This window comes from Athalia rosae, chromosome 2, assembly GCF_917208135.1.
Source record: "Athalia rosae chromosome 2, iyAthRosa1.1, whole genome shotgun sequence".
Taxonomy (NCBI): Eukaryota; Metazoa; Arthropoda; class Insecta; order Hymenoptera; family Athaliidae; genus Athalia; species Athalia rosae.
The window spans coordinates 30868821-30881150 of record NC_064027.1 but is presented as its reverse complement, the minus strand read 5'-3'; the positions used below and the strand labels follow the sequence as shown (position 1 = coordinate 30881150).

Sequence of the window (12330 nt, the reverse complement as noted above, 5' to 3'; positions counted from 1 at the left end):
ATTTAAAACTAATCATTTATCGCACAAGTGGAAGATAATTATCAACCTATAATCTTCGATGAGATATTCATTTATGTATATATACACAGATGTATGTATACATATATGTGTATTCTTTATTTTCCTATTGATTTATTTTTTTAATCATTGAAATATACTTGAAAGTGAATAAAAATTTTCTCCAACTCATGCTTCAGATCTTATAAACCGTACTCTAATCAGGTAATTTAATTTGGAACTTACATTAAACCACCATTTCGTTTGCACCTCTTTCACTCAACAGCGTAAATATCATTTAGTGACTCTTCTTTGTCACACCAAATACCAAATGTGATTCATTACTAGATCACATTCAGATTTGAAGAAAAAAAAAAAACCACCCGATCTACCGTCAATTCAGCTCTTTTTACATTTTTTCTTATGTTTTCTGAGATATGACATGTTCACAGGGAACAGAGTTGACAGAACACTCCTTGTGTTTCCCCATAACAATTTGAAACGCTTATTACGATGGTAGATTTGAGATTCGCTTATACAAGACATGGAACTTGCTATAGTCACCAAAGCCGGAACGATCGTTGGTTGCTGTAGTATCGGCTTCAGTTGTAATTTGTCGACTGTCCTAATGGGCTTCGGTGCTGCGCATGACGGTTGGTATTTGGGCTGACAGACGACGGATCTTGACGCTGTGTTGAATTGCTTCCACTCGAGAGGCCAGTGGTTGATCCTTGGACACCCTGCTGCTGCTGTTGTTGCTGTTGCTGCTGCTGAAGGCCACTGTTTAGCGCTAGCCGTTGCATCTGACGTATAACCGTAGTCGCGTGATATGCTTGCTGCAACCATGAGACAACAGGGAGACATTCCTACCGCGCCTGGCGAGCAAACATAGGTCTATCAGCGATGTACCAATTTGTTAGCACTACTCACCTTCCACCTTGACTTGGCAAAGTTCTTTTTAAGTTGTTCCGATACAGTACCATGGATATTTTTATTGCTTGCAGCGTTTCCAGAAATCCTGCAATACATTTATCACATTGAGATTCATTTATTCGCTTATTCAAAAAATTAATTACTCATTTCCACGGCAGTCCTGGGAATAATATTCAATTTACGATTTTAATGGCTCTTTCAAGAAATTTTTTGGTTTTTTCTACTCACCAAGGATGTGCCAGAGCCTGTTTGCAGGTGTATCGTTCATCGACATTAACGCACATCAGCTTCTGAATGAAATCCTTTGCTGAATCACTAATGTCGTCCCAGTATGGTGAATCGAACTCAAATTCACCTATAACAGTCTGGTTAGCTTGTTGCTGTAAGCTCATTAAGAATAGGGATGTAAAATTTTGACCAAATGGAAAAAGTAAAGGGAATAAGTTTTCGACATGGGTTTGAACAGTTCGTTGAGTGGCAAAGATAGATTCTGAGCTATGATAACAGGTTGCGTCGTTAATTTATCTTCAATCAACTGGCATGTAAAAGTAAGGAAGCTTTTTTTGTGTATTTCACTAACCGCTGGAATGGAACGCGTGTATCAACCAACCGTACGAGATCTTCTTTGCTTATGTTACCTACTCTCTATTAATAAAATCAGGTATTAATATTTATGAAAATGATGATAATAAGATTGGAATGAACGATGGTCCCAATTAAAAACAAGTTTTCTCATAATTTTTTCAAGAATTCTGTACCGGCTATTGCTGCTCTGTTACCTTTCAGAATTTGTGCAAACAAATTGGCGTCATTCTCATCATAGAATGGTGGATATCCGCACAAAAGGATATACGAGATGACGCCTATGCTCCAAACATCTACTGCCTTGCCGTACGGCTTTTGTGCCAAGACCTCAGGTGCTAGAAACAATACCCATTAATCTGCTATGCGCTTGTCATCAGATACAGTATTATGTTCTTTTTTCTATTAGAAGAATAATAGAATTAAAAAGGTCTCTTGGTTAACTAGATTGGGGGAATCGATGATTGTCTGACATACCCACATAACCCGGCGTTCCACATGCTGTTGCCATTATTCCTGAATCTTCCATTTTTGAAAGGCCAAAGTCACTGATCATGATTTTACTATCCTCATCAGGGCTGTAGTAGAGGAGATTCTCTGGTTTCAGATCCCTGTGAACGACTCCCTGTTCGTGCATGTAGTCTACAGCTTCCAATACTTGTCTGATCAAGCCGGACGCATCTTTCTCTGTGTATGAACCCTTCTCCACAATTCTATCAAAGAGTTCGCCTCCTGTGACCCTACGATATTTCATATAAACGGGTGACCATAGTTCCGGTAACTTCAATCGTCCAGAACCAATATCTTCTATTGAAATTCAACTTATCGGACCACATTTCATGCCCTCTGATAATGAGCATTATCTTCATTACCAGAATCAGTAACGATAGAGTAGTATTCTGTCCAATTCCAATTTATTCAGCACTCGTCAAGAATTGTATACCGTCATAGATGTCTTTGAATCTCTGTGTGTTCGAGAAATAAAAGGTCAGATTTTACCAATGTCTATTTGATGAGATTGTTCCAGACAAAATAAAGAATGAAGATAAACTGACTATTTATAAGGATTGCTACTCAAGTATTTCCTACGAGAAAGGTTTGTATAGACTTTTGCTAATCAAAGTTCACCATCTTAGAGAAATCCGAACTTTCACGAGAAGAAATGTTTCTATGAAAAATGATAAACGACGAATAACGTAATCTTACCAAAGTTGTTCTATGCATAGGTGAAATAAATGGGAGAATGAAGTTCTACAGGTATTTCTTTACAGTCTTTTTATCAGAATTGGAGAAAAGCTCGAATAGATAGAGGCTCTGGAATCTTGGAAAAGAGTTCCAAAATTAAACTTACAGCTCCATAATCAAGTACACCTTGTGTTTGTCTTCGAACGTTTCCAACAGTTGTACAATATTGGGGTGGGTCAGCCTGCAACAATGACAATATTTCTCAATGGCACAATTTTTTTTTCAAGATTCATTCGACCCTCTTATCATGCTACCACAGGCACGTATACTTTTCCACCTACATGCAACCCTGTCATAATGACATAAGAGTATGACGAAGAAGATGAATCCTAGTTTGAACAGAGCATATTTTGATCCTTGCGTTTGAATATCAGAGTCAAGATTTTGGAATTAGGCATTTAAGATTAACAATTTCCAAAAGTGGGATTCTGCAAATCACCATTTACAAAGGCTAGAACACCCTCTGCGATATACTCTGAGTCGATGAGGAATAAAAAGAGTGCAGTAAAACAATGTGTTTAAAACCAGTAGCCCATTTCCTTGGATTAGTTCGTACTTTTACCATGTGCCTGAAACTTTGTTAAATTAATTTGATGAAATGAAAATAATTTGACGTTTGACTGTGAATAACACATTGTCTTAATCCACCATAATGATGAGCTAACAAAAATAATATAAGTGTACTACCACAGGTATGAACAGTAAGCTGATGCGTACCATAAACATATTATTATAAATAGAAGCGCAATTTATAAAAGTAACCCAAAATCAATATATTATATGACATCATGGAAAAATGAATTTGAAAGATTCAGTGGCATTCGTTGCTTCAAATGACCCCTCGTCCTATGTGCAGGGAGCCAAAGAAGACCTCAGTACAAATCACCTTGTGATGACTAATTTTTGAGAGAAAAAAAGAGAAAAGATCGTTACTCTAATTGTAAGTTCACTATAACTATTTTTAAGAGATGATTGTAATCTTTCATTATTTATTCAAATTGGCTGAAAATTTCTGGTGCGCTGACTTTTGGGTAAAATCTAAAATTTTCTGGACCCTATATTGTTGGTGTGCGATACAAAGGAACAGTAAAGACTTAATTTAGAAATTATTAATTCACAAATAAAATATGGTAGTAGAATTATCCGAGGCATGGAGCGCTGTAAGGGAGAGACTGTCTATAACTGATAGATGACTTTTTATACTTGATAAGCATATATGAGTAATTATTTGCTTATCACAAGAAACCATCGGATGCCTACCAATGAGTTTTCTATATCTGGATTGCGCTGCAAAGTTACTTTTTGCTCATTCGATTAACTATTTTCTCTTGCCATTAGAGTATTGAAACAACTTTCCGTTCTTCGATCTGCTGCATATTAGCAACTGAGTAGAATTCAAAAATCAGGAATACATTTGTCAAATATCAGTACAATGTCTACATAAAGCAGCGACCTTAAAGACAATGATGATGTTTGTAGCAAATAACCTAAGCTTTCAAAGCAAATCTGTGCATGCCCAGTACCCAGTGCCCAATTAAAAAAACGTATATAAATGGAAAATTGTATATACAAGTTTACAAAAAGAATACAGAAAATTACATTATTTCCTGCGACTAGATTAAATTGATCAACTAACATTGAGCAATTCATTATTTCGTTATTCATTATTAGCGTTATTCTCATCCAGCATGTCTGCATAGAATTCTGTACAATAAATGAATACACAGTGAGAAGTAAAGTAACAGATAATAGCAGTGCAGTTCAGTCATGCAGGAATCTTGGGTTCATGTACATAGACAATTCAGCCACTGGATCGTTAGATCTCAAATCTCTTAATGATGGACCATGAAAGAAAGATTTACACAAAAGACTATGTAATTCTTTCAAACTGCTAAGACTTATCGCCCCAAACTCTCTTATAATCCTCATCTCAGGTGTTGGCTGCTAAGTCAGTTCCGTGCTCGTTTCAACACCTGACTGCATCTCAGATTGGCAATGCTGAGTTCATTGAATACTACTATAAAGTCAGAGTTCCAGAGCAGAAAACCAGCTGGTTGTCATCAGCTCAATATGTGAAATCGGTAACAAAATCAGGTGAAGTTCAGGAATATAGTCAGGTTGTAAGTACAACTTGACTACTTTGTTTTGTTCAGTATTATGACCTGCCTGGTGCTTGTATGGATTGGATAAATGAAGAAATTGTACTTTTTCTTCGGTGCTGTTTGTATCCTATTGTCTATGTCACAAAGTCTAGATGTATAATTCGATGTTGAATGGAATATTGAAGTGCGAGTAACAGTGAGTCGAGCTTTCTACATAATTCAGTAGAGCTAATAACTTTCATCTCGATAATATCCTCCTTTATCAGAGTAGTTCACATAGTAAATGGAGTTGTATCTCAATATCTCGGTAACTCCTAGAGATGAGTAGATTCCCAAATGTACAACATGCAACTACCGTGTTTCAAACAGTTAAACATTCAAAATTGCAAATCATTGTTTGCCAAAAATCGTAATGCAGTTAACAGCTGTGAGATTAGCACATTATCTTGTCTATAATTTCCCTTAAATTTGGAGAATCTATATCTGCTGTACTCCTACATGTATCAGGTCTTGTCTAGAAGCAGATTTGAATGTATATTCTGTACGATCCTATGTATAGATGTCAAGATGTGAACTTGTGGAATGTTTAAGTGAGTGTGCTATACTTAAACTCAATGAGTGTGAAAGTTACATCCTGCATGCTATTACTATATGTGGATATTTTTTGTTGTGCGTTACTTGTAAATTTAGTATAAGAATTTAACAAATCTGTGAGGAAACAAAGTTATTAACAAATATCCAAAGTATGTTTTTAACCAAAAATACCAGGTGATGTTTTCCATAATTTTTTTCCGCTTATTTTCACGTGCAAACAACATATTCGTGCATCTCTTTATGTAACTAATATGGAACGTTGCAGGTGTAGCAATAATCACCGTAGCAGGCTGCTTCAACGATGTAACGTTGCTAATTTTTAAGCATTAATCACATGGACCGTTGAGTGAAATTGTTTACAGAGACTTTGCTTAGTGTTTTATGCAATGGAAAAAGGAATCACCTATTCATTCAGATTTTATAAATTTGAGGATACAATTCACCAGAGTCATAATCCCTTATAAGAAGTAGTTGTGGAAAACTTATTTTGAATTCACTTGGTATATTCATGTAGTACAAGGTATATAAGGTGAAAACTATCAACGAATAATTCGAAATTGCTTAAAAAAGAGTAGATATTATATGAAAATCGAATGTGTAACACCGAAATGAAAAAGAAGTAGTGGTGGGGAAGGGGGTGATATAGACGAAGCTTGACATATCGTGAGTGTAGCGTGTCGACGTGAAATTAATCCAAAATGATACAGATAGAGTAAGAGTATGCGCTGCAATATTTACAGCTTTGGTGCCCGTTTTGTAGGCGCACTTACCATCCCGTATCGCCACTATTATCCGTCTTGAACGGTCCACCACCACTCTGTGGTTTCACTGTTTCACTGAACCTACGAATTATAATAACACCATACACAATCACGAATTATACATTATACGCACAGAGCACAGATCATGGAGCACGCAGCTCATAATGAGGACTCTTTCACGCCCCGAAGTTTGATCAGTTACTAATCAATCATAGTTACTTTCATTATTTACATGGAGATAGAACTGGGTATGTAGGATCAAAGACTTTTATTGGCAAATTGTGTTGCCTGAAAGTTCGTTCGCAATGTAGGATCACATATGTTTAGTCATTATCTGAAAAAATGAAAACTGTGCCTTTTGGAATGCTCTGTAATTGCTGGCTGCAGCTCTGCTTGACCTTAAAGTTTCAAGTCAGGCAGCTATCGGAGAAATAATTATTGACTGGTGTTTTTCGTTTGTTTTCAGTTTAGATTTTCTATGATGCACATTACCACAATGGAGAATGAACACAACGAAGCAAATAACGATTTCATTATGTTTGACGGTACCTTGGCTCTTGAAGTTTGGGAACCAATTATCAAAATTAGCACAAAATCGAAGGGTAATTAGCTCTACCTATTTTTACACCAAATAATCTATCTTCATTGTGTTGTTAAAAGTGGCTGTATTGTATTATATGTGATCTACTCGGTCAACTACTGATTGTATCTAGCAACGGAGAGAGTAAGCCATGGACCAAAATACTATTGAATATAAAACTCAATAATTTATATGCTTGCACCCACCAACTAACAACATAGTTTTGTGATTTGCAAGTTATTATTTATCTGAACCTACTGAAGCATCGAATATTCAGTGACCCTGAATACTTCTTTATCACCCTGGTGATTGATCTTTCGTTCTATTTTGGACTATGACGAGCTTACTTTAATAATTTCATAACTCAATTGAATCTTCTTTCATAGAAATCAGTTCTCCTTATTCACCTAGAATGGTGAACTTTGACGAATTTCTTATTTATAAAGAGTAGATTCTAATAATAAAATTTTTGCTATGGTTGACATTATAATTCTTCCAATAACATTGAGCCTAGACTTGCATTTAAACGACTAACTTTCTGAGGGGTCGAGCACACTCAGCCCTGAGAAAAAATCAACCGAGGAGTTAAAGATATGAAGTTAGACTGCGCAGTGTCAGCTTTTAGATAAAGCATTGAGACATTTAGGATACCAGTTTCATTTTTTAAGTAAGAATATTACTAGAAGAAGTAAATAAAGGCACGAGGAAAGCAACTATTTGTTTATCAGGCGGCAAGAAGACCAGTACGTTTTCTTTTAAGTTTAGTTTAGTCGCTTAGTTTTAGCGCTCCAGTTTACAAATTCTCCAAACAAACTGTTGGACTGTACAATGCGTAGTAATTTGTAACAAGGTGTGATACGTGTAAAATGGTAAAACGACGCGGGAGTACTTCAATGTACTTCTATAAACGCTGAATGTGTAATAACAAATACACATATATTATACTTTTCAGCACACTGAACAAATCAATAAATCAATAAATTTAAACAACTAATGAAATTGGAAAGTAGCTTCAACAGAACAGACGACAGCCATCAGAGTTCCCAATGCACAGCAACACTTAAAGTCATAAATTTTAAGAAGTATAAATAGTATAGTACGATCCCAATATAGATAAACCTATATATACTGAGACAACTTATGTGTAAATCAGTTTAGCGCCAGTACCTAATATACAAGATTAATGTAACTCCAACAGCTCAATTATTTAGCTAATCAGAAACTTCTGATTTCAAGGGCTGATAAATGTCGTAATTTCAAATCTCTGGAGCCATCAATGAAAGATAATTGTGGTGCAATATGACTAAAGATTATATTTCCAACCCTGCCCTCTTCTGTACTATCACATAATTTTAGAAAAACCCAAAGCACAGCTCAACTAACATTCTGTACAAAAAATGGCTCCGAAGGTCTGAGTTTGGGTACATTTACATACCAATTTATGGATAGTAGATTCCTCTCCATTGAGGTGTAATTCATTCACGAATACGGGCGCAAAAAACTTATTTACAAAAAATAACATACAGTTTTCAAATACTATATAGAACAGAATGGAACACGCTGAGATTTTATGGTTCAATAACGAGCAGAAATCAGGTGTTAACGGATGTCGGGCACAAAACCGGCATGGTAATTCAGTTTTCTTAATCGGTGGAAAGAGACGCTTGATTGCCAATAAATGAATAAATTATATGTTCCATTCTCAGTTCTAGTAGTCATCACTGCTACGTTACCAACAAATTTGAACAATGATCATGATGATATAAATTATATAACGATAACGATAATAATAATATGATTTTTATATGAACTATATCATTAAAGTATAATATAAGAAAGTAGTTACAGTAATGTATAGTAGCGTTTCTCTGTATAAAGTGGTAATATTGTACAAGGCATACGCCCAGCAATACGGTTTGAATGAAGATACTTCATATAATATGTATTATGTATACGTATACCACATGATAATAAAAAGCGCGCAGCAAACGCATGCAGAGAAATCTAAACTGTTATAATTACAATAAAATAATTTACAGCCTGCTGATTTACAAAATGAAAGTTCATTTTTTTGATTTTTACGGAAATTGGTTTTCCTAGCATTAATTAAAAGAAAGATGAACACAATATAACTGCGGTCAGCCAGGTTCAAGATAATGATAATTACCGAACTAAATTATAGCTAATCACGGATTTAGATAAATCATGAGTAAATTCATGTCGAAAAAAGGCCTACCTTCGTAACACCTTTATCTCATTTTCCAACGAATCTTCTTTTCCCTTCAATGCCTTTTTGTCAATTATTTTCACAGCGAACATCTGACCAGGCTTCTCTTTACTCTCCGCCAATCTGACCTCGGAGAATGCCCCACTAAAGAAAGGTAAAAAATTACAACAGCATTAATACTTGTCCAACTACCTACACCTAGTAATTAAAACTAATCTATTGTTATGCGTTTCAGCGGTTGGAGAAAGTCCTTAGAAAGTCCTTAAAACAAATATGTCATTCTCTTCAACATTTCATTTGTCCACAACAAACGTCAATCATCAGGACTATTTTGTGGCGTACTAAAGGCATCAGTTAGCTACATTCAATGCACAAGAAATCTGGACAAGTGATGGGTAACAATTGCACAGAATTGTATTGACACTTCAATAAGATACAATTGCGTATGAGTTATATGTCAATGAAACTAGTTTACACCTGTTTTTTAAGCTGCAGCATATTTTTCAAAGTTATTTTGTATGTAAACCGATGTTAACATTCAATAAGAGACTTGGTGGTTGCAAAATATTTGCCATATACTTGTTGGGTCAAGTTGCAGAAAAAGAAGATATAAAATAGGCTCGTGCAATTTATTTCATATAAAAATCTGGAAAGTGAAGAAATCATCAAGTATATTTATGATTACTGTGAAATTAATCTGTCTAATACGCTCAAAACACAAGTAGAATAATATGAGAAACAGTCAATCATGCGTCACACGAAGAGATAAGTTATGCGATGGTATTAAAATGAAAAAAATATGAAGTGTCATCAATATAGTGTACGAGAAATCTTAGAAACAGACAGCATAAGCGACATGTGATAACAAATCGTTTTATAGAAGAATCTCGTACAATAAAATATGGAATTGCGTACACTGATCTCCATGGGAAAACGTTATCAACTTTGAAAACCTCCATTAGTCATGCGCTTCAATTAAGTAATTTTTGTACAATCCACGTACCATAAACTACAAACATTAGACATCAAATTCAGAACGTTTAACTTATTCGAGATAAGTTAGCGTAATAGATAACAATTAACAGCAAAGAAATAAATCTTTCGGGTGAGAGATTCTATTCTCAAAAATAATTTGCATACGTAAGAGTGAATTAAATAGATTGGTATTTTGAAATTATACAGAAAAAAATTATTCCGATATATTCGTTCGTTATTTTCGTTTTTCTGATAGCGCAGTGCTGAAGAAAAAGAAAAAACGGTCCCAAAGTCTAGGGTTAGATAGCCATAACAATAAATAATTTGTACACGCCACCTGAGAAACAAAAGATAAGCATGTGAGTTATTACGTCATAGTGTAGTGAAAATAGTGAGTAACGAGTTCGTAATGAGTGTGGCGTGAAGAAAAACAGCAAATAGTAAACATAAGAAAGGCGGATGGAAAAAGGAAACGCCGATTGCGTAAGGTACGATGGAAGTGGTGGGAAAATGAGCAGCTGTTCAAAGGTTTAGTAAACTGTCAAATGAGTAATCCTTACGTGCCAAGAAGTTCCTTGAGGATGTATTTTTCGTCAACCGATGGTAATCTGTCATCCTTTCCATCCTTCTTCAATTTCTTGCTCGAATCCTTTTTACCAAAGAGTGGCATCTTGGTTGTGTTTTAACTGACAACAAGATACGTTGATGATAATATTTCCAGGAGTCACGGGGGATAATGTTCGGCTGCGGGGCGGGAAACGGGAACGGGTCAAAGGAGGGGCCGGGGAAAGAAGGGCGATGCGTACGAGATGATTATGATGACGGATGAACCACTACTACTCGCTGCTGTCTGGTAATACTCTAATCACTGCACCGATAAATAAAAAGAACGACTGAACGGGGAGAAAGGAAGAGGAGAACCAAAGAGAAATTAAGACCATATGTGCCCGTGTCACGTAAGTTTGTGTGGATATCCTCGATTCGCAAACGAATTGAACACGATTTCGAAAACCTTATTTCTAACGTACGTACCGTACGAGTAATTAAAAATTAAGAGGCGAAAGATTCTTTAAATAAAATGATCTGTTTGTACTTTTTAACGATGCCTATATTTTGTATGATTAGTATAGTATATGTGGCGATTATCGGTGCCTGTCAGCTGCTACAAATTCACTTTTTTAGTTGATACTGTCGGTTGAATAAATTTATGCAAACTAAAGTATGAGATGATTATCGTGCTTACGGTGGGCGATCACGAGCTTTGGAAAAAAAATTAAAAAACTAAAAGAAGAAAAGTAAATAACAGGCAAAAATGAGACAGATTAGTTGATTTTTTGTTCTTTTAACGAGCAATTGTCGATTGTTATATGATGTGATTTTTCCTTGGCACACCACCGTCGCGATTCTTCGATTGATCCCGGCAATCGTTCAATTTGATTTACAATTTAAGTCGTTCCTCCGTTTACACTCTTTTTAAGAATGACGACGATAATCGCCGTGTGACTTTGGCACACAGAGTGTGGCCGCAAATCTGGCTCAGGGTCACGGCCTAACGCCCTCCCTAGTTAGATATCTTAGTTAATAATGTTTTTTTCCTCTCTTGTCTTTATTCGGTTTTCGTGTTATCTTATTTCATTTGTTTTTTCTATCTCTTTCAGTTTGTCTGTTGGTCAGAATCTATCTAGACGTCAGATTTTTCGTTGTTCAGCAGTATTTTTTATATCTTCATACGCATCTATCTATACTTGATAAACATTTGCCCTCGCGGACGATCGCGGGTAACATCGAAAACTCACACTCCCTCGTTTCTCGATCCTATCTGAATCGCAGCCGCAAGGGAGTTCGACGAACGTCGTGGCTCCGTTGCGTATTTTCTCTCCGTTATGTTATTTCTACCCACACAAACACATCAGCCTGCAATTAGCTGGATTTGCGTGCGTGTTTGCTTCTATTATTTCGGTTTTTCCTATCTTCTTAATCGCTTTGTCTTTATCACACTATTGCACATCTGTGTAACCATCTACACGCACTCACACACTCTATGGACGCAGTTACTATCCTTCGCCAAACGTCGTTTCTGGTAGACGAGTCCTTTACGTCGTTGCTTCAACGGAGAACACCACGAGTTGCTAAACTCGGGGAAACTACTGAACTGCTCTCTCCCTCGAGCCACGAAGTCGTCGAGGTGCTGGTGGTCGCGAGTAACGAGCAACCGCACTTTTCAGCCAGACGTTTCGAGAGTCCAACGGACCGGCGCTCACATCCAAAGTATGAATTTCTAACCTCAAGATGGCGCAACATAACGAAGCTAGGTACATCCGATATAGGGCTAAA

At 36.2% G+C, this 12330-nt stretch overlaps 1 protein-coding gene across 3 annotated transcripts; it reads right to left on the bottom strand.

Moving 5' to 3' along the window:
* Window positions 1-361: 361 nt before the first annotated feature.
* On the bottom strand, window positions 362-12237 carry LOC105688232 (calcium/calmodulin-dependent protein kinase type 1). 3 transcript variants are annotated; one of them, XM_048650833.1, is made up of 10 exons: window positions 12031-12235; window positions 10557-10682; window positions 9031-9165; window positions 6224-6295; window positions 2864-2938; window positions 1990-2252; window positions 1710-1850; window positions 1159-1285; window positions 928-1015; window positions 362-833 (listed from the first exon to the last, which is right to left on the bottom strand). In XM_048650833.1, exons 2-10 carry the CDS (start codon window positions 10664-10666, stop codon window positions 600-602), a joined length of 1245 nt encoding a protein of 414 aa, XP_048506790.1. In that variant the 5' UTR covers window positions 10667-10682; window positions 12031-12235; the 3' UTR covers window positions 362-599. The 3 variants fall into 3 exon arrangements, with proteins under 3 accessions (XP_048506790.1, XP_012259790.1, XP_048506791.1); XM_012404367.3 differs by having other exon boundaries at window positions 11793-12234; XM_048650834.1 differs by lacking the exon at window positions 6224-6295 and having other exon boundaries at window positions 10557-12237.
* Between the last annotated feature and the right edge of the window lie 93 nt (window positions 12238-12330).

What these genes read in the sequence shown, in the direction of transcription:
- LOC105688232 (XM_048650833.1), bottom strand. Translation starts at nt 10,666, where the DNA reads ATGCCACTCTTTGGTAAAAAGGATTCGAGCAAGAAATTGAAGAAGGAT. An exon ending in GAGATAAAGGTGTTACGAAG is followed by an intron (nt 6,296 to 9,030) that starts GTAGGCCTTTTT and finishes TATAATTCGTAG; the next exon opens with GTTCAGTGAAACAGTGAAAC. An exon ending in TTGCCAAGTCAAGGTGGAAG is followed by an intron (nt 834 to 927) that starts GTGAGTAGTGCT and finishes TCATGGTTGCAG; the next exon opens with CAAGCATATCACGCGACTAC.